Source organism: Mirounga angustirostris, unplaced genomic scaffold (assembly GCF_029215605.1).
Source record: "Mirounga angustirostris isolate CCGP_5_RB_7025 unplaced genomic scaffold, mMirAng1.0.hap1 SCAF_3, whole genome shotgun sequence".
Classification (NCBI taxonomy): Eukaryota; Metazoa; Chordata; class Mammalia; order Carnivora; family Phocidae; genus Mirounga; species Mirounga angustirostris.
The window spans coordinates 9,126,536-9,154,387 of NW_026991711.1; the positions used below are offsets into that span (position 1 = coordinate 9,126,536).

General features: G+C 38.9%; 1 protein-coding gene across 1 annotated transcript; it reads left to right on the forward strand.

Annotated features, from left to right (window-relative positions):
• Positions 1-24,311, forward strand: CCDC168 (coiled-coil domain containing 168). The gene has a single exon (XM_064585912.1). It carries the CDS (start codon positions 1,233-1,235, stop codon positions 23,040-23,042), a length of 21,810 nt encoding a protein of 7,269 aa, XP_064441982.1. The 5' UTR covers positions 1-1,232; the 3' UTR covers positions 23,043-24,311.
• Positions 24,312-27,852: the final 3,541 nt, after the last annotated feature.

Consider the following 27,852-nt stretch of genomic DNA (forward strand, 5'->3'; position numbering starts at 1 on the left):
ATTGCTGAAATATCTGTCTTGCATTTCGGCTTTCCTCTTTTTCCTGAAATGTGTAAAAATTAATTCTTTTTATGTATTATATTTTCACTATTTGTTCTACTTTTTTAAGTGAATAATTATATTCTTGTCCTGATGAAATTTTATCCTAATTATGTTTGGACACTGCTATAATTTATTGGGGTCACTTGATTCCCCAGAATGCTTGTATGTCCTGCCTATATCAGTTAGGATATTTTAATTCTCAAGTAACAGAAAACCATAATGCAAACTGCCATACTAAGAAAATTTATGGTATTATATAATAGGAAATCCTGAGTTAGACTAGGCTGCAGAATTGGTTGATACAGTGGCTCAACAACTTCATTAAGGCCTGTATCTCTCCCTCTGCCTTTCTCAATGTTAGTTTTATCTTGAGGTGGGTAGAAAGGTGACCACTAGAGTTTCAAAATCAGAACAGCAATGTCCAGAGGAACTAAGAGATCATTTCTTAGGAATGGGGCAACTTTTTCCACAAGTCCTTAAAAATCTTTGTCTTATGCTAGGATTAGTTCATGCCCGCTCCTAACCTAGTCACTTGGAAATGAGATGATTGTTAGACTTAGCCTGATCGCTTGATGTAGAATAGATGGTGGAGAGTCCACTTCCATGATCATTATTCCAATCCAAAGTTGTGCTGAGAAGCACTACCCTAAAATGTAGGCTTTTCTCTCAATCAGAAATAAACAGCTGTTAAAATAAATTTGGATTTATTTATAGAAAACAATTGCTTATGGTATTGGACATTCTTCTGTTGTATCTAAATTTTCATAAGAGTATTTTTATCCTTGTCAAAACTTTGATACAGAGAACAGAAACAAACATATTCTTTGTAAAAGGATATGATCTTTTTTTAAAGATTTTATTTATTTATTTGAGGGAGATTGTAAGATCGAGTGCACAAGCAGGGGGAGGGGTGAAGGACAGGGAGAAGCAGACTCCCCACTGAGCAGGGAGCCCATGGGGCTCGATCCCAGGACACTGAGAACATGACCTGAGTCAAAGGCAGATGCTTAACCGACTGAGCCACCCAGGTGTTCCTATAAAAGGATGTAATCTTAACCTACAACTTTGACTCATTGCTGTCAAAATAGACTTTGGATGGTTTTTGAGGTAAAAAAAAAAAAAAATCCCTCGTTCTCTGAGAAATGAAAATAATTTACTTCACTTTGTCAGTGGATTGATTTATGAAATGAATGAAACTAGGTTATGAATTGTTTTGTAATGTGGATAATGACTTTTCAATTTATCTTTCTGTTGAGCTATGTTTTCATATACTATATTGGGTTTCCATAAATCTAGAGAGTTCTTGTATGCAATCTGTCCTAAGTGACAACTCATTTACATACTGTATTCTTATATTCAGAGTTGATGACTTTTCAGAAAGAACAATTACTTCATCACTTACATCTGAAGAAAATGAAAGTGACTTTGAAGATAGAGTTTCAACAGCAGATGAAGTAATATGGTCAAGTACCAGTGAAAGTAAATATCAAGTAAGTCACTTCAGTGAAAGTCATATGATATCTTCAAATGGGACTAGCTCATCTTTGTCACTGTTTCGTTCAGAAGTAAAGGAATTTTCTCCAAGCCGTGGAGGGTATCCAGAAAATGAACATGAAACAGTACAATTTTCATCCAAGAAATTATTTTCAATAATGAAAACCAACAAAAATAAAAATTTAGTATTTTCTTCTGACTTTAACTTTTCGAGAAGTTCTAGAATCACTACAGAAAGTGAAGATCTCAGTGTGGCACCATGCCCTCCTGCCCACTTATTTCTTTCTAGAGACCAAGTCAGACTTCTGGAAGAAAATGTGAGAAATCAAATTGCTTTAAAATCCAAAACTACATTAGAGAGTAAAACTACTTATCTGTACTCAAGACTTCAAGAGTCCTTGATCCAGAATCAACATTCTGTTAGAATGGGTATTTCTACCCAACCACAAGATTCTTTTCCAGGACAGAATGCTCCTCAGAATCAACATTTTTATGAAGCCAGATATACTAGTCAAGCCCAACAATTTGTTAACAACCAAGAATCAGTCAATAGCCAGCCTGATATCATGGCCAGATACTTTGCTCTACCTCAAGATTTGGTGAGGAAGCCATTTTCCAGCAGCATGCAAGACTCCTTCCAGACCCAAGATATGGACAGAAGCCAACATTTAGTCAATGTCTCATATTCTGTTGAGACTCAAGATTCAGTCAAGGGCCTAGAGTCTGATAAACACTTCGAACAGGCCCAGTATTCTGTTTGGCTTAAAGATTCAAACAAGATTAAATATTTAATTCGGGGGCAAAATGCTATTTTTAAGAATGCCAGATTTCTCGTTTTAATGCTAAGTCCAAATTCATTTGCAGAAGGGGTGCTACAAATAAAGACTGTAAAGCCAGGGGGCCAGAAACAAATTGCTTCATCAGAATTAAGTCAGTATTCTGTATATGGCTCAGGGCCTCTGTCACCTATCCTTAAAAGGCAGAAAAACAGGAGAAAAAAATTACCCAGTAAAAGTAAACTTAGTCTCAAAGTTCCATCTCAAATGTCAAAGAAAACACCAACTCTACAGGTATTTCAAATGACAGTATGTCACACTTCAAAACCTAGCAAGTTTGGATACAAGTATAATGCTAAGAAGGAAGAATTACATCAAAGATGTATATCAGAGATGGCTTTGCATCTTACTTATGTTTCCAAGCTTATTCCTCCTTATGTTAAGAAGTATGCCAGAAAAAAACTAGTGAAAGTCATGCCAGGTGTAACAGGATGTAGACATTCTCTGTCACCAGATGCAGAGAATGTCAGTTATGTGGGGTCTATTGAGAAAAGAGGAACCTCAGGCAGTACTAAAAATAAAAAGCAGCATGGCAGAGAAAATAAAGGACAAATAACCATTTCACCAAAAATCCCACCTCAGCTAGAACAGTCTTTCATGATCAATACTTTTCAACTAAAATCACCTTGTTCTTCCTTAATAGAAATGACCTGGAAGAATAAAGTGTCTCTTAAAGACCCAATTACACAAGCAAAGGAAATTGGTATTGCAGAGTTTTGTGCCCCAAATAGTAAAAAAACATCTGACCTGCATATTCCAAAGCAGGAGTCACCTTTAAAAGAAGCTTTATCAGAACCTTGGCAAAAATTTGTCTCCTCTCCCGAAGTGGAATCAAACAGGAGACTGAAAACACAGGAAGACTTAAAAAGTACAGAGAATTCCCATCTTCCACTTTCAAGTGGAGAAAAGTTACCAACTAGTTCACCAGAAATGCAAAAGTGCTTTCCAGATGGAAACACACAAAAGCAAAAAGATTTTCTAGAAATTGTTCTGGAGACCTCAGAGGTTAATCTGCTTATATCACTAGGAATCAAAGAGCATGAAGGCAGTGAACAATTAGCAAATGTAAAAACTCAAGACCGTACCGAAGATGTAATTATGAAGGAAAAGAAACCACTACTAACACTTCATGTTACAGAATGTGATAACCTAAGTGAAAGTGAGGGACTGGAATGCAACACTAGAAGCAACATAAAAAATATGCAAGGTAAAAGAATATTTGCTACATTTCACAATGCCACCAACACTACCATTTCTGAACCACCTGATAGGGAAATGCATAGCGGATTAAAAGGCAAGACAGATACATCAACAACAGGGGTTAGTCATTCAGTGGTAAAGCTGGAGAAATTACCAGATGAAAAGAAAACATGGGATGTAAAATACATTGAGAAGAGATGTATATTTAAAAAGTCACAAGAACATGACAGAGGGGAAGAAGAACAAACTTTTCAAGAAGCAGTTCCAGAGCTAACACAAGATTTCAGCCTCAGCCTGCAACTAAAGCAGAAGCCTAAATATGTCAGATTTGAAATAAAACAGAGCAGTTCAGGAAGCAGAAAAACTCAAAGTAAAGAGCAAGAGGTACAACCACAAACTCTTCCTACAGAAACAATTTTAGGGACTAGTCCATGCCCCCCGATGGATCCATTTCAAAGCAGAGACAGACCTACAGGCAGAGGAGCTGCAGATCCAGAGAATCCTCTTCCAGTGCTAGAGAACCCACGAGTTGGCGAAGTTTTAATTGAAACAACAGAATGTGGTGTCCCATTTGGTGGAAACCCCAGAAAGATACCGGATGATCATATTACAGAAGAAAAGGCAGACCTCCAACAAGTTTTACCTGCAACTGCCCTGGGGTCTTTCATTATCTATATGCTTCCTTTATCACATTTTAAAAGGCAGCAAATTAGAAAAAGATTATCAGGAGCAAAAAGGGTACTCAGTCCCAAATCTATAATTATGAAAGTAAAGAAGCCAACAAATTTACTGATGCCTCATATCAGAAGGCATGGTACTGCAAGTCTTAGGAAAAGATTGAGAGGCAATTTTAAAATCCTAATTAAAGAGATGCTGCAAGATAAAATTGTGGCAGATGTGCTTGTGAATGTTACTTATCCTCACATGTCTATTTTGCCTCGGATTAGAACACATGGCAGATTAAATGCAGAGAATCACGGTCAGACCAAGCTAAAACAAGAGAAATCAGAAGATGAAAGGGAAGAAAAGTATTCAGATTCTATTAATAAAGGCAGTGACTCTGGCAACACATTAGAAGAAGTTAAATTGCAAGATGAAGTGAGAGGAGACAAAGAAGCTCCACCAGAAGCAGTCCTTCATGACAGCTGGAACCTCCAATTGGATGCCAATCCAGAGAAGGAGCTCAAAGCAGAGGAAGACATACCTCAACCAATTACATCCATGGAAACCCTTACGGAGTCTATTTACTCTTCCATAATGGATCTATTTCATGTTGAGACTATGAAGAAAAGCCTAACAACACAAGCAGACTTAAAATGCACTGCAGATTCTGAGACACCTCTCCCAACATCAGAGACACCTCTCCCAACATCAGAAAAATCATTGGCTGGAGACCCTCCAAACCAAACAAGAGAAAGTGATGTTCTAGATTATGGAAGTGATGCAAGGGAAATGGGTTACTTTTCTGCAGAAACAAGTTCTGCAGAATTACCAAAAGATTTACCAGCAACTTTTCCAGAGACTTTTAATTGCCACATGCCTATTTTAACTCATTCTAAAATGAATAAAAACAAAGTAAGATTCTCATCCACAGAAGGTTCAGTGAAGCCCAGATCTGTACATACGAAGACAATGAAGCCGTCAGTTTCACAAGTATTTAATAGCACAGGTCAGAGAAAGAAATTGGATTCCAAATATAAGGCCAAGTTGGAGAAGATCAACCAAGCTAATGGATTGGTATATGAATTTATAAATACCCTTTACTCTCCCATGCAGAGCTTCTGTCATGCTCAGTTAAAGCAAGGGGAATTAGGGGAAGTGAGACCACGGTATATTGATTTCTTTGACAAGAGCAGAGCATTCCATGACCGAGAGGAAAAAGTGGAAGATGGAGAGGAAGTGGAGCAAAAAACTTTGCTAGAAGCAGCTTCACAGCATACCCAGTATCTCTGGCCCGATGCCTGTCAAGGGAAGAAGATCCACCTTGACGAACCAGACTCAGCACTGGACTGTTTAACACAGGAGCTGTCTGTTAATGAGCAAGATGCGCAGCACCAAGCATGGTTTGTACAAACTGCTTTGCAGACTGGCCACCAGAAGGGTCCTCGAGAAGCTGAGGAACTCAAGAAAACCAGCGAAACAGAAAATGACATAACAGCCCCTATGGGTCCAAAGATTCCATCTCCCAAAGCACAGAACTCATCATCTGATACACATTTGAACACCATGACAGAGTGTGGCTTACCATATGGTGGAAACTCTGGGAGGGTACTAGATTCTTATTTTGTGGAAAACAATTCAGAGTTACCAAAAGATTTGCAAGTGACATGCCTGAATTCTTTTGATTCTGTTGAGCCCTTTGTTTCTAAATCTGAAAGAAAGAAAAATACATTAGATTTAGGGAGGAAGCATATAACTGCAAGTCACAGATACAGAACTATTAGAGGGGAAAAGCCATCAGCTTCACATATGCTTAATGGTACACAGAGCAAGGGACTGCGATGCAATTTTAAAACAAAGATGAAAAATCCACAGCAAAATAAAAACAGGGTAGATGCATTTCTCAATGTCATTCAGTCCAACTTGCCTATTTTGCCCAACACCAAAATGAGTAGCGGGTTAAATGTAGAGACAGATATGCAGAGGATAGCAAGGCTTGGTCATATGCAGCCAGTGCAAGAGAAATTGCTAAATGGAAGAAAAGTATGTTGCCCAGATTATATTGTGAGTACTTTAACTAACAGTGTGAGAGATGAGAAAGAGGAGGAAGGGAAACATGAAACTTTACCACCTCCAGAGAATAGCCGAGTCTTTATATTCAATGCATATCAGAAGGAGAATTGTGACCTTGTCAAGTCAGATGAGGAACTGAAACAACCACGAAGTATAAATATTCAGGTACAACCACGAATACATGGTACACAAGCTATTTTAGGTTCTGCTTCATGCCCCATGGTGGATCAGTTTCAACTTGGAAAGCTAGAGAGTTATGCTAGGTTTTCACCTCCAAAGTCAGGGGAAGCAAGGATGGATGAAATCATTTTTTCTACAAGAGAGTATGGTGTCCCATCTGATGCAAATCATCAAAAAGAACAGGCTGGTGGTATTGAAAAGAAAGACACAGTGACTTTTGATTTCTGCATACCTGCTTTATCTACATTCAAAAGGAAGAAACATTTAAAAAAATATTCAGACACGAAAACTTTAGTGAATCTCAAATGTGGAATTTTAAAAGCAAAGAAACCATCGGTTTCATACATATTGAGTATTAAAGGTGATGCTAGCCCAAACCATAGAAAAGAATTGGAATATAACTCTACAACCAAACTGGAAAAGATGGATCAAGGTGAAAAAATGGCAGCTAAAATGTATTCTTTCATGAGCATTACACCTGATATTAATAGGTATAGCAATACAGAAAGAGAAAAAGGTATGTTAGGAGAAAAAAGTCTCAGTTCTAAACAAGTAAAGCAAGCATTATTACCACATCAAGAGAATATTACTTCAGATGACACTGAAGAGAACAGTCTTCAAGATGCAGAGGAGAAAAGAAGTGAACAGGAGACATCAAAAGTAATTCCACAGCACAGCCAACACTTCAAATTCTGTTCAGGCCAAAGGGAAGAGCTTGACCTTCATCAATCAGAAAACCAAGGAAGAGGGAACATTCTCTTTGTTACTGAACAAGGCATCTCACAACAAATGCAGCGTACAGATTCAATGCAGGGAGAGAAGCCAAAGAAAAGCTACCAGACACAAAATGGTGCAATATGTACAGCAAGTTCAAAGCTTCCTCTTCTAAAGTCAAAGAAATCACTAATTGGTCAAGTTTTAATGGATACAATGAAAGGTGGTGTCCTAAGTGTTGGGAGCCATATGGGGGAATTGTACAGTCATGATAAAGAGGAAAATGCAGAGTTTAAAAAAGATCTACAAGCAACTGTCCTGGAGTCTTCAGATGTCTCCACACCTGATCTATCTGAATCTAAAAGGCAGAGAAAGACATTTACAAGTAGAGCCTTAAAAAATAAAATGAGTTCCAAATGTGTAATTATGAAGGCAAGGAAGACACCAACTTCACCAACATTTAAAGGGAATGGTTATTTAAAAAACCTACATCCAAAGACCCTGAAATCACAGATTATTGACTTGTTAATTCATATAAAATGCTCTGGGGTATTGGAAGATCTTATTGCAGAGAGAAAGGAAGGATTAGCACAAGAATTACCAGCAACAATTCTGGAGTCCTTGGATTTATCCACACTTGCTTTACCTGCGTTGAAAAGAAAGAGAAACAATTTAAAGTATATAGAGAAGAGAAATAAAATGAGTCTCGAATGGGTAACTTCGAAGGCAAAGAAGGCAGCGATTTCCCAGACACTTACTATCACAAAACATGGCACACCAAGCCAGAGACAATCCAAATGCAACTTCAAAATCATGATGAAACAAGGGAAACCCACGGCGGACATGACCCTAAATGCCATCTCCTCTCCTGTTCCTGCTTTACTTGACATGAAAACGTGTAACAGAATAAAAGCAGAGTCAGATGTGTCATGGAAAATGAGATTCAGTCACGAACTGCAACAGCAAGAGCAATCACCAGATGGAGAGAGAGCCTGCTGTGCTGAGTCCAGTGACAGGAGGGGCCCTGCCTCCAAAGACATGAAGGAAGTCAAAGACCGACGTGAAGAAGGAGCCCCGCGGAATTCTCGACGCTCCAGTTGCATCGCTGGTAAAATGAAGGAGCCTCACTCTGTGAAGTCAGAACTAGAACTGAAGAATTCAGCAAAGAAACAAAGCCCAGAACCACTTAACACAGCCGCGGAGGAGCAGCAACAAACACTTTTCACACGAAGTGAATTACACTGTGTTTCTTGCTCTATTTTGAATTCACTTGCCCTTGAGAAGCAACCAAAAAGAACAAAAACACAGAAGGCCTTAAAATATGCAAAGAGTCCAAAGATTTTATCTCCAGTGCTAGAGAAATCAATTCCTGAATCTTTATTTGTTACAACACAGAGTGACATCCCGTCTGAAAGCGGCCCTAGGAAGGAACTTGCTAGATCTACTCCAGAGGGAAAGACAAGGTTGCAAAAGGATTTACAAGTGAGAAGCCTAAAGTGCTTTGATTTCTCCACGCCAGCTTTATCTGAATTTGAAGGTTGGGGAAATTCAGCACAAATCCCCAAGTCTAGAAATGGGAAAGCACAGATGGCATCAATTTTAAAGACAATCAACATCACTAAGTCTGATGCTCTTAGCCATGGAAAGGAGCAGGACTTCATCTTGGAAAACATGGCCAAAGAAATATCTCAAAATATATCAGATATATTTGTGAATACCTTCCCTTCACCTACACCCGTTTCACCTGCCATCAAAACGCATAAAAAAGTAAAAGCAAAGAGAGACCCATTAAGAAATAAAAGCAATATTATACAGCCAGAACAACATGAGGGGGAAAGACTGTGTCCCTATTCTTCTAATAAATGGAGCAACTCAAGCAGCACATTAGAATCAAGATTGCAAAATGAAAAAGAAAGAGAGGGCAACAGAGTTTTATTTGAAGCAGGTCTCCAATTCCTGTATAATATAGGAAGGAGAAAAGATCAAAATATGCTTATTACAGAGCAGGATGTGCAGCAACAAACACTGGTTTCAGAAAATAAATTGGGATCTACTTGTTCTCCTCTGATTCCATTTCAAACTGAAGAGCTGAGCAAGAATATCCCATCACAAAAAGACATGCCACATGGAATAGGTCAAAAGATTCCATGTCCAAAATCAGGGAAAGCAGCGTTTGACTACTTTTCAGCTGATGAAACAGAGTGTAGTACTATATCTGATGGGAGCCCTGCAAGGAAGCTAGATGTTCACATTGCAGTTTCCCTACAACCTGAAGAAGAAGAGGAAGACATAAAAACTCAAAAAGTAATGAAACACAGAGTTGATCAAAATATCTCACCTACCAAATCAGGGAACTCAGTACTTGTAGATCCAGGTGATAAACGCTGTAGAAGGAAAATGGGTGCCAAGAAATCTAGAGTGTTGCAAAGAGATTTAGTAACAATGTCCACAATATCTGTTTTATTTGACTCTGAAAGTCAGGAGAAGATACTAAAATTTTCAGGAAGGAAAAATCTTAGGGGTCCCAGTTGTGTAACCATGAAGGCAAAGAAGAAGGCTCTTTATTCACAGATGCTTAATATCACTCAACATGATAATCTCTACTGTAGAAAGGAACAGGACTACAACTTAAAATCTACAATAAATGACATGCAACAAAATGAAAGTATAACAAATGCATTATTGTCTCCCACACCTGTTTCAACTGATAACAAAATAGATAAGGAAATGCATAGTACATCAGAAGCAGAGATGGATCAACCAAGAGTAAAACTATGTAGCCGTACCTCTGCAGAGCTAGGGAAATCACCATGTGATGGGGAAGTGTGGAAGGCCAATTCAGCTGATCCACAAAACAGATCCAGCAACACAATGAAAATGAATGTGCAACATGAAAGGGAAGAGGAAAATATCAAAAAAATGTTATCGGAATCAGTCCCACACTATAACCAACACTTCAGTTTCAGTGCCCATCATATGAAAAATTTTGGTTCTTACCAATCAGAATCTGAACTGAGTGATTTAGAAGTCAGAAGCACTTGGAATTTGTCTTGTGCAGCACAAAAAATGAGGCAAGAAAAATGCTTTAGAGAAACTATTTTGGAGCCTGTTTCTAGACACGTGATGAATCTTCTTCAAGTTGAAACAGAGAAAAAAAGTCTTCATACTCAAGAAAGAATTAAATGTATGGGAGGACTAAAGACTCCATTTCCAAAAGCAAGGAAATCAGAGACTGGTTCAATACAAGGTGGCGTTCTCTGGGGTGGAAATCCTAGGAGAAAATGGGATAGTTATATTTTTGAGAAAAAGGCATGGAATCAAAATGACTTAGTAAGAATAGTCTTAAAATCTTCAGGTTTTTCCAGTCTTGATTCATGTGAACCTAAAAGCCAGAGCTACACATTAGAGTTTGTAGGCAAGAAAAGTATAATAAATCCCAAGCATGTAACTTTGAAGGCAAAGAAACGATCAGTTTCACAGTTGCTTAATATCACAGGATGCATTACAGGAAGCCATAGAAAGATGAAGGGGTGCAAATTTCAGTACAAGATGAAAAGGAGGCAGTGGTTTGAAGGTGTGGGTGAGGCATCACTCCTTGCTGCTGAGGGAACTAAGATTCCACCACCCAAGTTAGTGACTGATGAACGCTCCCTCGATGCAACAGCAAGGGGCACGCTATATAACAGAACACTTCACAGAAATCTGCATGGTCATATTACAGAGGAAAAGGCAGAGTTATGGGAGAATTCAGCCACAACTTTCCTGGAGCCTGTAGATTTCTTTACACCAATTTTATCTGACTCTGAAAGCCAGATAAACACAGTACGATTATTAGAAGAGAAAATCACATTGAATCCCAGATGTTTAACTCTGAAGGAAAAGGAGCCAGCAATTTCACAAATACTTAAAATCAGAGGGCGGTTTACCACAAAACGCAGGAAAAAACTTGGATCCAATTTAAAAACCAAAATGCAACAGATGAGTCAAGGTAAAAATGGGGCTGATACATTTCCAAATACCATTTACTTCACACCAGATACCTATGACATTGAAAGACAAAGCAGATTCAAAATAGGGATGGACAGAGTATCAAGGTTTAGTCATGTACAACCAACACAAATGCAGTTGCCAGTTGAAGGGCTAGTGATTTCACAACCATTTAATATCACTGGCCATGCTGCTTTAAGCATTAATGAGCAACAGGGAAAGAAGATAGACAGAAAGAGAGAGAAAACTGTATTAAATGTGGACCTAAAATTTGTATATGATTCTATGCCTATTTTATCACACCTAAAAATGGAGCCATCACCTAGTACCTGGGATATCTATGAAGAATCTTCTGGAAAGAGAAATGCCCTAAACAAAGCAAATGCTAGTTCTGCTTATGCCTACATACCTATGTATCCTAAAATCATAAAACATAAAGCTAAGGCAAAAACAGCAGGTGTGAAAAACACTATGCATATCAGACAGATGAAATTGAAGGCAAAGAAACCACCTGTCTCCCAGCTGTTTAATACTATAGGATGTGGAACCAGAAGAAACAAAAAGGAACTGAGATGTGACATTAAGAAACAGAAGGAGTTCCAGCAAGATAAAACCATAGTAGATTTATTTCTGAACACTGTTTGTGATTCTGGATCTCTTTCATCTCAAATTAAACAATTTACAGAAGTAGAAAGGGAGAAATCCAGGCCAAGAAAGCCCATCAACGTTCCTCCACAGCTAGAGCTGGAGAAGTCACTAAACAAAAGAAAAATGTCATCTTCAGAGTCCACTGATATAAAGAGTGCTTTCTCAAGAAATATCAAAACACTGAAACAATGCATTAGAGAGCAAAAAGAAAAGCGCCAAATTGTTTTACTAGACCTTCTCCCACAATGTAGAGATCAGTTAGTGATTAGCCAACATGTGAAGAAGGAGCTTGACCATGTGAAAATGGGAGTAGCTTTGAAAAGAGAAGTATACTCTGGTCTAGCTTCCCAGAAGAGGGAAATCAATTACACTAGGTTCGACATCCCAAGAATCAGAACTCATACAGAATGTGAATTCCTTGTTGCTCCAAGAGTAAAGCACAAAGATGCAGACGTCGTCAAACATTCAGTTTCAATTCCATGGGGGAGAGGAGTATCCAAGAAAACCAGTATTTCATTAAATTCAAAAGGACAGAATATATTTCTTACAGAGTTGGATGCTTCTCATCAAAAGACTCACAAGGAGCAAGAATTTCAGAAACAAGGAAGTATGTCACTGACAATTCAGGGGTCTTTTGCCTACCCCATTATGGAACCTCCTCATTTGAAGAACACAGGAAAGGTAGCTGAGGAAGATATATACACTAACAAAAGGAATATTTCACATTTATTGAGAAGAGAAGATATAAAAGAAACCAATATCTCACAAGGTTCAAAAGGACAGAAGTTTCTTTATACCAGTCTGGTGGGCCAGCAAACTATGTCTGCAGCGCAGAAAGGAGAGGTGAAACCAGCTGGTGTTCCTGAAAGTATTGTGGATTCTGTGTCCCGCCCAGATAAAGAGCCTCTTCAGGTAACACAGGCGGTAAATACAAAGAAGGAAGATGTAAGCACTTCTCTAAGTTTACGTGTAAATCCAGGGAGAAAAGAGCGATCAGAGTTAACGGATATTCCATTAAGATTAAATGGACAGAAAATGACTTCTGAAAAACTGGGGGTGAAGCAACTACATAGTTCCAACCAGAATAAAGAAAATATTCTGGAATCCATTTCTTCTTGCATGTTGGATCAATTCTATAATGAAAAGCTAAAGAAAAAAGTCTCAGCAAAGGGAGTGAGTTCAAAAGTTTTGAGTTCAGTAGTAGACAAAGCATTGAATGAAGCAGATACTCCAGTAGATCAACCTTCTCTTAGCTTGCATAATAGAAGAAGAAAAGAACATCAAAAAGAAAGTACATGCAAGGTTCTCCCAAAATCTGTTTCTCATTCCTTGATGGATGTACTTCAGATTAAGTTGCCATGTGTAAAAAAAACATTAAAGGCTCCAACGTACCACACTGCAAATACAGAAGGAATTGGCTTGCTTGTTGAGGGAAAAGAAGAAGAGCATCCAGAATGTATACACTATATTTCTCCAAAGTCTGCATCTCACTCTTTGAGGGATGTATTACAGAGTAAGATACCATGTGAAAAGAAGGCATCAGAAGAAGTAGTTAGCATTGTGGATTACATTCCAAGTACAGAAAAAATTAGCTCGCTCGTTACAGGAAAAGAGAGCAAGGTGCACACAGGTAAAGGTCAATCAGGTATGAAACTGACAAGCTTGTGTACTTCCTTACCATCTCTATCACAAACTAATGTGAATTCAAGAATAAAAGTAGGACAAGATAAGTCAGGAATACCAAGGAGCTGCCTTCCACCACTAAAGCTCCAGGTATCACCAAATGTCAGGAAAACTTCATTTGCAGAGTCATTTAATAGAGGTAGTTTAAGCAATGTAAGAGAATCAAAATATTTGCCACAGGGAAAAAAAGAAGATGGAGTATATGTGAAAGACATAAGGGGCCTCAAATGTGTCACTTTTAAAGGAAAGAAAACACCTTTTGAACACACACTGCATGGAAAAGAACCACAGTGGAACAACAAAGAACAAGAGGAAATGATGCAGAAAGATAAAAGTAATCTAGACATAGTTCAGAGTAAACGCCATGCTTCCATTCCTTCTTCACCTCATGTGGAGTGGGATCCTGGAATAAAAGAGGTGCTCATGCGAGGAATCACAGGATTTTGTCTCCCATCACTGACGCTCCAGGAATTATCAGATACAATGGGAATATGTGAGGAGCCAGCTGATGATATTTTAAGCAGTATAAAAAAGGCAAAATATATGCCACAGAAAGATGGAGTGGAAATGGCTTTGGAAGAAATCAGGCATCCCAAAAGAATAGCTTTGAAGGTAAAACGGACTCCAATTGCACACGAATTACAGTTGAACATCAAAGAAAAAGAGAAAAAGATGCAGGAAGATAAAGATGAACCAGTTGGGATTCAGAGCAAATCTTGTGTTTCCATCTCTTTTCCACCTTACTCAGAAGTGGACACAAGAATAAAAGGGGAAGAAGCCTTGCTAATAAAAACAAGACCATCTTTCCTACAAACAGAACTCCAGGAGTCATCAGATAGAGGAAAAATAGCTTACAAACAGTCTATTCATGGTGATACCTCAAACAGTGTAAAAGAATCCAATGAACATTATATAATGCAGGAAGAAGAGGAGAAAGTAAAAATGGTAAAAGTTATACTTTTGAGGAAAAAGAGATCACCAATTTTACAGGAAATCCAGCTGGACATCAAAGAGCAAGAGGAGAAGACACAAAAAATTAAAGGAGAGCCAAATGTCCTTGTGACCAATACTAGCACTTGCATACCTGCTCCTTCTCATTTACAGTTGGATACAAGAATAGAAAAAGCAGACTATGTAACTGAAGTAACAAGATCCTCTCTTCCAGAACTATCACAGCAGAAATCATCAGATGCAGTGAAAAAAGCAAATAAGTCCACTGATGGTGATATCACAAGTGATGTACAAGAAGCAAAAGAACATACACCACAGAAGGAAGAGACTAATGGAGAGAAATCAGCCAAGAGAGACATGATGCATCCAAAAGATAAAGATTTGAAAAGAAAGAAAGCACTATTACAGGACATACCATTGAATCTTAAAGAGCAGGTGAAAGAGGATCCAGAAGGTGAAGAACAGGGGAAAGTGGATAGAGGAGGTAAAGGTGAACAAGAAGTAGTTCTGCCCACAAATTGGGCTTCTGAATCTTTAACTCACCATGAATTGAACACAAGAATAGGAGAGGAAGACAGGCAAGAAATAACAGGATCCGCTGTTTCACAACTACAGCTACAGAAATCATCTGATGCAGGGAAAATAGTGTATACAAAGTCAGCTGGAGATGATACTTCAAATGATGTAAGAGTAGTACAAGAGTATGAGCCACAGGAAGGAGAAGATAGAAGAAAAATAGTAAATATAAAATATATAATGTATCCCAAAGGCACAACTTCCAAGGCAAAGGTATTACCACTTCCACATGTACTCTGTATCTCTGGGGGTTGTGACGCCCAAATTAGAGAAGTACAGACAAGCATAAAAGAAAAATTAAGATACATACAAGAAAGAAGTGAGCTAGGTAAGGTTCTGACAAGACCTTCTCTGCCTCAGTTTAAATTAAACAAAAATATAGAAGGCAAGGAGGAGAAACAAGTATCAAGACCGTTTCTTCTACCCTCATGGCCAAGGGAATCATCAAATGCAGAGAAATTAAAACGTACAGTACTACCTTTGAATGATACTTCAAATGATTCAAAAAGAACAAAATACATGACACAGAGAGAAGAGGATAAAGCGAATACTTTTGAGAAAGACATAATGCATTCTATGTATATAGCTTTGAGGGCAAAGAAATCACCCCTTTCCCTTATAGTCAAAACAAAGAAACTGCAAGTGAACATCAAAGAACAAGTGAAAGTGGGACAAGAAGATAACAAGGAAACCGTTGTGCTTCTGCGCAAAATTCATCCTTTTCTCATTTCCTCAACTCATCTTAAGTGGAACACAATAAAAGACGAGGAAGGTGAGCCAGGAATAATAATAAACGATGCGCCACATCTTGAGCTCCAAGAATCATTGCCCTCAGGGCAATTAGCATCTACAGATTCACCTGATAGCCATGTGAAGAAAGGAGACCCACGCCCACGACAGGCAGAAAGGAACGGAGTACAAACAGGAGCCATGAATGGCTCAGTGCAGCCCCAGGGCACAGATTTTAAGGCAAAGACATCACCACCTTCTCATACATTTAGTGTCACTGAACACGGTGCTTTGAACCAGAGAAAGGAACCACAGTGGCATATGAAGGAGAAAGTAGAACAGGAGCAGCAAAGAACAGGAGATCCTGATGTGGCTCTGACAAAAACTTCTCCTTCCACACCTTCTCCATCTTACCACAGATTGGACACAAGAACTAAAGTAGACAAAGATTTGCTTGCAGTTACAGGATTCTCTCCTTCACAATTGCTGGGCTCCAAGTCATCAGGTGCAGGAAGAATCAGATATGCAGATTCCAGTGCAAGTATTAGGTCATGTAACGTAATAATAAAAGCTTATCAAAGTATGCCATATACAGAGGTAAAGGACAGAGTAAAAATAAAAGGTGGGAAAGATCGAAGATTCCCCCAAATAATCACCTCGACAGCAGAGACATCCCCACTTCGACATCTACCCAGTAGAAAGAGGCTACCTTTGAATATTAAAGAGCAAGGAAAAGAAGTGCCAGAAGGCGAAAGTGAACCAGAAATGGTTCTGAAGGAAACCTATGCTGCCTTACCTTCTCCATCTTACCTGAAATGGGACACAAGGATGAATGAAAAGGAAGACACACTAAGAATAACACAATCCTATTTTCCACCACCAAAGATTCAGGATCCATCCAGTTCAGGCAAAAAGCCATATACTAAGTCATTTGATGGTTGTGTGTTAAAAGAGAAGGATAGACTCAAAACAGATCTTGAAAACAAAATGGTCCCAATACCTATGGCTCTGAAGGCAAAGGAATTACCACTTTCACATATACTCGATACCAAAAAATTGCAGTGGAAAATTAAAGAGCAAGAGAGAAAGGTGCAGAAAGATGAAAATGACCTAGCTACACATCTGGAAAACATTTGTACTTCTTTACTTACTCTACCATATCTTAAATTTGGTTCAAGAGAAGGAGAGGGGTACATGATAAGAATTACAGAACTGCCTCTCCTGCACCTACAGTCCAAGGAATCACCAGGTGCAGTGAAAACAACATACGCAGAAACAACTGATGGAGAACTTTCAAATGATGTAAAAAAATTAAAAGAACACACATTACTGAAAGAAGTGAGGGACAGAGAGAAAAAGGTGGATATGAATAGTATGGTGGATCCCAATGATAGGTATTTAAAAGCAAAGAAATCACCTAATTTACTTAGATACAGTCTAAGTGCCCTTCGGTGGAAAACTAAAAAGCAAGAGGGAACAGCTCAGGAAGGTCAGTGTGAGCCAGGTGGTGCAGTGCTGACTAAGACTTGTACTTGCAGATCTCCCCTACTTCACTTCAACACAAATACCAGAGTTGAAGAAAAGAGAATACCAATATTAACAAGATCCTCTTTTCCCACAGTCAACTCCCAGGAATCATCAGATTCCGAGGACATGGAATGTATAGAGCCCATTACCAGTGATATTTTAATCAGTCCACAAAAAGGAAAATATCATATGCCCCAGAACAAGGAAAAGGATGGAGTAGAAATAGTAAACCTCATGTTTCCCAAACATCAAGAAAAGAAGATGCAGGAAAGTGAAGATGAACCAAGTGTGGTTGTGGCCAACTCTTCCTCTCCATTACCATCTCTCCCTCACCTGCAGTTGGATAAAGAAACACAGGTAGGTGATGAAATGCTAGGACCTGCAAGGTCTGTTGTGCAACGAGAATCAAATGCCGGGGAAGTAGTACATACAGAAGCAATCCATGGTGATGTCATGAAAGACAGTCAAAACAAGAAACAACTCGTGCCTCAGGAAGAGGAGCAGTACAGAAAAAAAACAATAGATATGAGAAATATGACACACACCACAGATACAAGTTTGAAGTCCAGGAAATCACCTCCTTTACTTATGCTCCATAGAACAGAATTGCATCTGAACATTGGAGGGCAAGAACAAAAGAAAGATGAATGTCCAGGTAAACCACCTGGTACAGTGCTAAGAAAAATTTATGTTTCCAAACCTCCAGCTGAAATTACATTGGATAAAGGTATACAAGTAGATGAAGAAAGGCTTAGAATTAAAAGACTCTCTCTAATTCCACAAATGCTTTCAGCAGTATCAGATATAAAGATGAGAGCAGATACTGGGGAAATTTGTGATATAAGAGAAAGAAAACAACATATGTCACAGAAAGAAAAAAAGCACGAAGTGAAAACAGTAGATATGAGGATCAGGATGCATCACAAAGAGGCCAGGATTTCGTCAATTTCACATATCTTTAACACAAAGGAATTTGTGTTGAATATTAAAGAGCTAAAGGAAAACGTATACAAAGGTAAAGATGAGCTACCTGTGGTTCTGACAAGGACTTTTCTTTCTGTCCCATCAGCACCTTCCCTTTATCTAGACTCAGGGAGCAAAGTAGACAAAGATGTGCCAGGACTTACAGGATCCTCTCCTCCACAGCAAAATCTCCAGGAATCATCAGATACCCAGAAAACAGCAATTAGAGAGGTAGTTGCTGGTGATGGTGAGATCGTTAAAAAAGCGGGACACTCTGTGCACCAAGAAAAAGCAGTGCAACAGTGGACCTCAAACTTCATGATCAGTGTACAGCGAAGGAATGAACCTCCACGAGTCAAATCTGAAGGAGATCTGAGTCAGTTAGTTTTAAATTCACAGCATGAGAACATTTATTTAACAGGATTTGGTACCATAAGTGGGAAGAGGCTGGAGTATTTCTTTACAGGACAAGAGGTTCAGCCAGAAAAATACAAAACAGAAACTTTCACTACATTTCTTTCCTACCCCACCATGGAGCCCACTAAAATTGGAAATCTGAAGAAACAAACTGAAATAATGGATAACTTAAACCATAAAATAAGCCCTAAGGTTTTAGTTACACCACCAAGGAAAATATCCAAGGAAATATATATCACATTTGATGCCCCCGTAAGTGCAAAAGGATTTTCTGTTTCAGAGCAAGATGCCCACCAACAAAAAACTTTATCAAAAGCATCTCCAGGATCTGCAGATTCATATAAATTTGATAAGCCAGCGAAAGATGTACATAATAACGATAAAGTGAGCAAAATGCTCTCTCCCAAAGTGTTGGCCCCACAGACAGAGGGATCACTTGAGAAAATGAATATCGCAGAGTCAGATACCTCCCCAATTATAGAGGAACAAGAGATTGTTGTGAAAAAGCAAGTCGTGCTCCATTCTGAAAGTGGACATAAGACCTGGCTGGACTCCAGCTTTTCTCTTAAGTTCCCACTTCAAAATGGAAGGCAGAAGACGCCATTGGAAACAGATGTACACAAGCAAACTATAGTGTACCCTAGAATACAAATACTACCAGGAATACACATGGATATTACAGTGTTTGATACCATAGGAGGGAAAAAAGAGCAGGGATTGCCAGTTCCACAACAAGAGGAATATATTCTAGAATCACTTCAGAAGTCTCTTTCTTCCCACTGGACTTTTCCACTTCAATCTGGAGATCTGGAGGGAAAAAATAAAATGGACACAAGCACTACTATAAATCTGGAGCAAAAAACATTAGAAATGGAAGAAGGGGAGTTAAAAATAGACACAAACATAGCTATCCGTCTGGCAGCAGACAAAACAGAAATGCACAAACACACCATGGTCAATCTGGAGGAGAATAAGAAAAGGGACACAAGCAATACCGTAAACCTGAACATTCCATCTCTAAAGGCACAAATACCTCAAATTAACACTCAGCTGATAACTCATAGAGCAAACAGCTGCCCAATCAAGCAAAAACATAAAAAGGAACTAGAAGTCTCTGGTGCAAAACAAAATATTCAGCCACAGAAATTGTTTCAAAAACATGTTCTGGATTCATTTTATGCCTATATTCCTCTTTCTCTCAAATTTAAAGGCTGGAAAGGCAGGTTAACAGTAGCAGATTTGAAAAGAGAATTGAGCCCCAAATATTTAACCATGAAAATCCCAAATCATCCAGTTTCACAGATTCTTAACAACATGGGACATGGCACTCCAAGCAATAGAAAGAAATTAGAGTATGACTTGAAGAGACCAAAGAGAACAGTTTTGCGGAGTGAAGGTGCCTCAGGAATATTTGTCAGAAGTCTTTCTATTTCCACGGTGAGTTCTTCTCAGATAGAAGAAATAGTAGACTCTGAGACAAACCGAGGAAGAGAAAAGATACTCTGTCCTTCTGCATTCCTGCAGAAATCACCACACACTCAGGGGAATAGCTTGAGCACTGTAAAAGATGGGGACCAGAATTTTACAGACACAGCTCCACAGGATTCCCAGCCCTCTGTGGTAGAGGAGCAACAAATGCAAAAACTCCCCAGTGTCAAATCAGAAGCAAACCTCGGCAGTGAAACAAAGGAAAAAAATTTAATTCCACAAACCAAAGAAGAAAGGGTTGTTCCAGGGCACGACAGCTCAAGGATCATAAAAGAATCTGACTTGCGTATGACTGAAGAAGAAGGAAAGGCACCAAAGCCCCTTCTGACACCCGCAGAGGGTCCACTCATGTCTGACGAGCCAAAGGACGATGTGGAAGCCCCCATGGAAAGTACCCTCAGTATGAGTATTTCCCCTCCAGGACTAGAAGAACCACAACATGGGACTCAGCTATTCAATACCATGGAGTGTATCTCACCCCCTCGGTGGGGGGATCAGAGCGAACCCATCCAGGCTACAACCGCACAAAATGTCCAGCACCAAAAACCTTTTCCAGGAACCGGGTCTATACCATCCCAAGTTAAAAGTAATGAAATAAAAGTAGTGGCAGGTAGTACAGGTACAGAAAGTTTACTTCCTCTTTTTGAAGCAATTAAAAATATCTTTGAATCCCAGATAAAAAATATGATCTATGACAACATTTGTGAGGATATACTGAAAAAAGGAAAAGCCCCAAAACCTGATGATTGGAAGTTACCACCACGTGCAGGGAGCCCAGATACAACATGCACAACAGTACCTCCCGCCGTGCAGCCAAAACCCATTTTGGAACGTTTCGCTCCCAAAGAAAACAACAAGCTCACTAATCATTTTGAGTCAAAAGCATTTGAAATAAAACTGAATCTGATACCAGAGATGGCAAAACAATCCTTCCAAAAGTTCAACTTTTATCTAAATCAGTCTTTTTCAGAAGATAACAGTTGGAGGCTATATCCGAGACATAAAAAAATGTGCTTTTTGTCTCTCAAAGGGATTGATACTGTAGAACTTCACTTAAAACAGAAATGCGCCCAGGATTCACCGCCTGTCAGCTGTATGAAGACACTGATTGTCCGTGTTTCACGTGACAGCGAAGAGATCACTACAAAGTTAAGGAGGATTAGTAAGCTAGAAAGTGGAGTGTCTTCAGTGACTTCAGCTAAGCAGATGCCATGGCCTCATATTCTTCAAAACTACTCCGTAGAAGAAAAAGACAAACTGCTCATACACTTTTCTATGAAAACATTGGAGATTCACATGAAAGCCTTTCCCAGAATTGTAAGAGAATCTTATGCAATGGGCAGTCCTCAGAATATAAGGAAGCCTTTATCTAAATGTATTCATTCTGGTTTCAAAGTACCAAGACGAAAAAATAGAATTTTGTTACTTTTTGAGGAAAAATCTCTTCATCAAATAGATCTTGATTTACAATACAAATACCTTCATTTTCTCCTGGGGCTTCCAGTCGGAAGTGTATTCCCTAAACCAACTGCACTTCCCAAACATATTCTTAAGTTAAACACAGTTGCAATATGTGAAAATATAGGTAACAGGGGAGAAAGTGGTGGTGATCTTTGCACTGACATGGAACTGTTAGAACAGCACATCTCTTTCAAAAATCAAAGTCCTCGTGAAAACTCATCGTTGAGAAGATTCCGGGAGCCGACCCTTGTGTGTGCTTCCGACCCCAATCAACAAGGCCCAGTGCAGAAAGATAGTACAGCTCTTTCAGAGTTAAAATCTCACACGCCTCTGGAAAAAGATCAACAATGTCATGTATGGTGTCAAGAAACAGATAAATGCAAATCTTTTGATTCAAAGACCCAGGAAAGCACTCCCAGTTTAGTTGATTCCCATTCAACTCAGATTTCTGAAGATTTTACCGAGGGTCAGACAAATATTGAGAGTTCAGCCAACGTGGAGGAATGCTCAGCTCCTGAAGCACATGAGAGTGAAGAATGTATGTTTTTGGAAGCCAACCCTTTTTTAAGTCAGGAATCACAAAACATTCTATTTGAATTACAGGAAGGCATTCCTTTGGAAAATCTCTACAAGATGAAAAAAAGCAAAACTACTTTGAAACCATTGTGCAGGGAAGATTCAGGTTCCCAACATATTAGAGGCTGTAGAAAACATTCCTCAATTGTCACACCTTCCTATGAATCCCACAAAAGCAGGAAATATAGGTCATCCTCTAAAATGCCATCTCCTGACTGGTCGCGCCACGGTTCATTAAATGCTGGGGAAGTTCTGTCTAGATCATCTTCCATTCCATTCAGTGAAGAGAAGTCTTCGTGGACTGCAAGGTGCAGAACCAACCATTCTTTAGCTCCCTTAACAGAATCAAACATCAAATTACATCTTGCAAAAGGCCAAGGCAAACCTCACAGACATCTGGAAAGCAAAGAAGGAAAGAAGGCCAAATCTGATTTATTTAGAAAGAACAACATTCATTGGGACTGTGATTACAGTTATACATGGACTAAAGAGAAATGCACAAGAAAGAAGAAAGTCCGTAATTGTGAGTCAGAAAGATCAAATTACTTCTCAAGCAAACCTAAGTTACCATCAAAGCTTCATCAAGAGGATATCAACTTTCATTCTGAAAGAAAACAAAACCAGCCATTTTTTTATGCCTGTATACCAGCAGATTCACTGGAAATTATGCCCCAAACCATTCGCTGGACTATTCCCCCAAGAACTTTAAGGAAGACAAACTTCAGAGTTCCTCTGGTGGCAAAGATTTCAAGTTCTTTCAATATATGGACTTCATCCAAAAAGTTTTTGGAGTCCCTCTTGGAGTCCTTCAGTCCAGTACATCCAAATAGATACTAGCATACCTAGATTCCTCTGAAGTGGAAAGCTGATTGCTATTGTGTTATTCTGTGAAAAATAAAATCAGATAAAGTCAAATGGTTTCCTCATGAACTGTTTCTAAACTGATATATTTTATTTCTGCAGTAGATTTGCACAATTGTTCTGGGAGGATAGGATGGAAGAGCAGATGACTTTGGGCTTGATCCCACAGTGCAGTGGGATCTCCTTTTAGTTTAAGCTGCCTCCTCATAATCCCACAGGAGATGAGCAGAGACGTGGAAGCCTTCTTTCCATCCCACACAATGACTGAGGGTGAGTCAGAAGAAATGGAGCCTATCAATGAGATTGGGAGAGAAAGACCAGGAAGTTGGGACGGCATAGAAACTAAAGGGAGAGAGTTTTAAACAACAGTGAGGGTTCAACGATGTCAAAGGTCACAAAATACAGGTATAAGTACTGGTTTTGAGAAACCATATTCCTGTGATGATTTTGTCCTCCTTCTGGACCTCAGCAGCAGCTCATTGGCCTGCACCTGATCACCGTCTGCCATTGCAGGGTCACCTAGTCATTTCGGGACCTCAGTCCAGAGTACCTGCCATCTTGCAGGAACATGCTCTGGGAGGGGCAAAAAGTCATCCTGCAGCACTACCGGGGGGCGGGAGACTGCCTCCCAGTGTACCTGCACGACCTGCCTGCCTCCAGCCACCTGCCCATGCACTTCCCTGCCCTGGGCTTCAGGGCCCCTGGCTCAGGGCCCCTGGCTCACCTACTGGGGCAAATGATTGAGAACTCCATCTTTGCCCTCGGGGCTGATGACCCCTGCTCAGGCTCTTGCAGGAAGTCCAGGAAAGCCAAGTCGACCCAGGGGCCTGCGGGAGAACAAACAGATGTGTGGGATTGGGGTGGGGGTGGGGCAGCAGGATTTTTAGCAACAAGTGAATATTTTTAAAATGTATTTTGTACTAGCTTATTCCTAGTATGTGAATAAAGTATTGGTCTCATTCAGAAGATAAATTTTGGGGGGCTCAGAAATATTCCATAATGTTAATCATTTTGTTATTAAATGACAAGATAGATGATAGTTTTTCATGCCACCATTACATTCATGCTAGGAATAACAGTGCTTCCTTTATTATAAATGCTACTTGAGCTTTTTAAAACACATATTTACTATGCTTGGAATATTTGGGCATGCTTAATAAAACAAACAATTACAAAATATCCCATTGTTTTAACTAAGCAAAGTACATAATTTTATACAATTTACACACAACTTTAATGTTTTTTTTAATTTTTTTTAATTTTTATTTTTTTAAAGATTTTATTTATTTATTTGAGACAGAGAGAATGAGATACAGAGAGCATGAGAGGGAGGAGGGTCAGAGGGAGAAGCAGACTCCCTGCCGAGCAGGGAGCCCGATGCGGGACTCCATCCCGGGACTCCAGGATCATGACCTGAGCCGAAGGCAGTCGCTTAACCAACTGAGCCACCCAGGCGCCCCATACACACAACTTTAATGTTAACAATAGAAATAATAAAATTGTTTCACTTTTTGATATTTAACAATAAAAAGACTTTAACTCCCAAGACATGCACTACAACCAATTTAATAGATTCTGTCATCAGAATGATGGTCTTGGCAACTTATACGAGTTCTGTCCATGGGGTTTGACAATCAGATTGAATATGTTAATACTTTTTATTATAGAGAATATTGAGCATACACACACAAAAAAACAGAATAGTAGGATGGACCTCTGTGTACCCCTCACCCAGCCCTCGAACTTCAACCTATAACTAAACCTGCCTTATCTACTTCTCATCTACTTCTCCATTAGTATTTTGACACAAATCAGATATACTAATTTTATCTATAAATATTTTCTATATCTCAACAAGATAACTATTTTTTTAACAAAACCATCTCACATCTTAAATAGTAACAGTGATTTATTAATATCAAATATTCAATCAGATGATTTCCAATTATTTCATAAAGTCACTTTCTAAGTTTGTTCGAATTGGGATATAAAGAAAGTTACACTTTGCGCTTGGTCTTGTAAGTCTTTTTTAATCCATAGGCTTCTCATTCCATTGGGGTTTTTTCCTTACAATTTTTCAAATTGAAGAAACCAGGTTTTTTGTTCTATAGAGTTTCCCATGATCTGGGTTTTGCTAATATTGCCCCCATTGGCAGATTGAAATGATGAACTATGGATCCCTAATTGTTCCTTAAAAAGGTCTTCAGATAGATTACATAACGTGCAGCATTTCAAATAAAATGTATTTGTTTCAGAAGATCAGCTGTCACTTGTGGCAAATTAGAAGCTGCTAGAGCTATAGAGCTCCCAAATAGTTAAATGTTACATAGTTAGAGCTCTTACGGCTGAAATAGCAAAATTTCCTACCATAAATGATAGGGAGGGATTGAGTGACTAGTTCTTGCATTGTGAAGACATTTTGCATCATGAGACATCAAATGTCTGTTTGTTAATAGAGAAATATTATAAGATTCTGAATGTGAAAGTAGATAGGAAAGGGCATATTTAGAGTAAGAAAAGAAATCAGTAGGAAGTTCAAAATTTGTAAAGCTGATCAAACCCAAACCATCATAATCCAGAAAAATGACATTTTTTTAACTGCTTAATATACTTTTTTCCAACTTTTTTTTTTTGGCTACACACTCTTTGATCACTTCTTTGAAAAACAGTTTTATAATTTTTCATATAGAGATCAAAGGTAAACCAATCTTCTAGTGGTTGATCAAAATTTATTATTTATTACTGAAAATGTAGAAAATGCAGGCACTTTTGTTGACTCAGTGGCCATTTTTCATACCATTTCATCTGGAACCACCAGACTTCATTAGAACACGATACATCAAATCTATAAGATGCAAGCTGACAAGCCAAGATGTGTAAGGTGTGTTACATTACACACAGATGTCCTTGCTGTTCGTGGTACTGGTATTGGTTCGTACCACAACAGCAAACGGTGGTAAACTCTGTATCATGCAATCCCCATGAAAAAAGAAAGTATGCTAAATGTATTCTATGTTCTCTGCTCTTTTGAGTATATTCTTGTCAGAAAAGAATATCCTTTTTGACTAGGTGTTATAGAGAATGATTCATCAGCTTATATTTTTACATACCTGGTGGAAGATTTTCTATAGACCAGTTTCCTATACCTCCCCTCCTTGTCCCATTTTTCCTCTATAATGGACATTCCTCCTGCATGGGGCACTGTAGGAGGCTTTCACATGACCTTACCCCTGACTTCATGTCTCAACCTGGGATGTGTCCTCCACAGTGGGCAGAAGGATTCCCGGTACCCATTTCTACACTGGGATGGCTAGCATAACTATAGACAAAAGTGAATGTCAATCACAACATTTAGCTCCCCGAACCCAACCTAAATGCATCCTAACTCCACTTGCCCGGAGATGGATCCCAAAAATGTTTACAGCCTCTCTGATCTCACCAAACATGAAATCAAATATGATTGATGGTAAGGCAAAGTAGAAAGAGATAATATTTTTAACTAATTACAATTAAAATACCTCAAATATTTATAAATCTTTGGGGGCCCTATAGCTTAAGCTTCTTGAGTTTTTATGGTACATCTGCTTATGCAAATTAGATAACAGGAATTCATTAATTAATATCCATATTCTAACATCAAACATTTATTCAGTGTCTGCCATGGGCCAGGCCTTGTCCTGGGTGCTGAACTTAACAAAAATGAAGAAAGCACAGTCTTGACCTGGGAAGCTCACAGTTACGGATCAAGAAGAGATGATATTTGCAGAGCCCTATAACAGGCTCATACACGCACACATACATAAACACAGTTTAGTGGCAGCTCATTTCCCCAACACACAAGTATTTGTTCCTGCATCTTTGCTGGAGAAAACAGAAGCAGTTCTGAGGCCACAGTTACTTGGCCTAAGCCATCTATCAAGAACTACCCATTTGCAGTGGATGTTGGCAAAACGATTAACATCCAAGGCAAGTCTTCTGGTGACCCACGTGGCCTGGTTTCTTTTAGATACACAAGACTCTGGGGGAGCTGAGAGTCCTGTGTTTCCTTTTGGCTTTAAATACCTGAGTTATAACAGATGCTGATGGTGCAGCCAAGTGCCATTAAAACTGGGAAGAGAGATTTCCAAAGTTTCAAGGTAATGAGGGAGGGAGGATTTTTCATAAGCTATCTCATGCAAGACTTAGATTTAGGTGTGAGAATTTCCTAGTCCTACTGCACACAACTACATCCTTCAAGGGCCTTGACCCATTACTTGGAAGAAACAGAGGAAACAACAGGAATTCATCCTCAAATCAGAGGTTCCCAAACTTTCTCAGTGCCTTTAGTGTCTCCGATTACACCCCTAGACCAAAATAAATAGCTAATAATTCTTCATATTAAGTAGCTTAGGTCTAAACAACCTCATTATTACTCGTATCTTAACAACTTAGAAGTTGTTTGAAAAAACAATATAAATTAAAAATTTTTTGATTTTATTCTTAGATAACCACAATTACTTGCTGTTGGGCACTGCACAACTTTTCAAACTTTAGAATCAGATTGGACACTCCAACTGATTTTTGTGCAGTGTTTTATTTCAGCAAAAGCTAGAAAACTCAGCTTCACAAATAAACTGAGGAATGGACAGGAATGTAGAACCATCTAGTAACGAAAGTGTGAACTACATTGAGCTAGTAGTTCACACAGTGTCCAACAGATGTCGCTGCGTTTCCCTCACAATTTAAAAAATACTCCATGTGGCCACAGGGGGACATGTTTGGTACTGCCAACTTAAGTTTGTTGCAA

Coding starts and splice junctions, on each gene's coding strand:
- CCDC168 (XM_064585912.1), top strand. CDS start 1,233: ATGAAACTAGGTTATGAATTGTTTTGTAATGTGGATAATGACTTTTCA.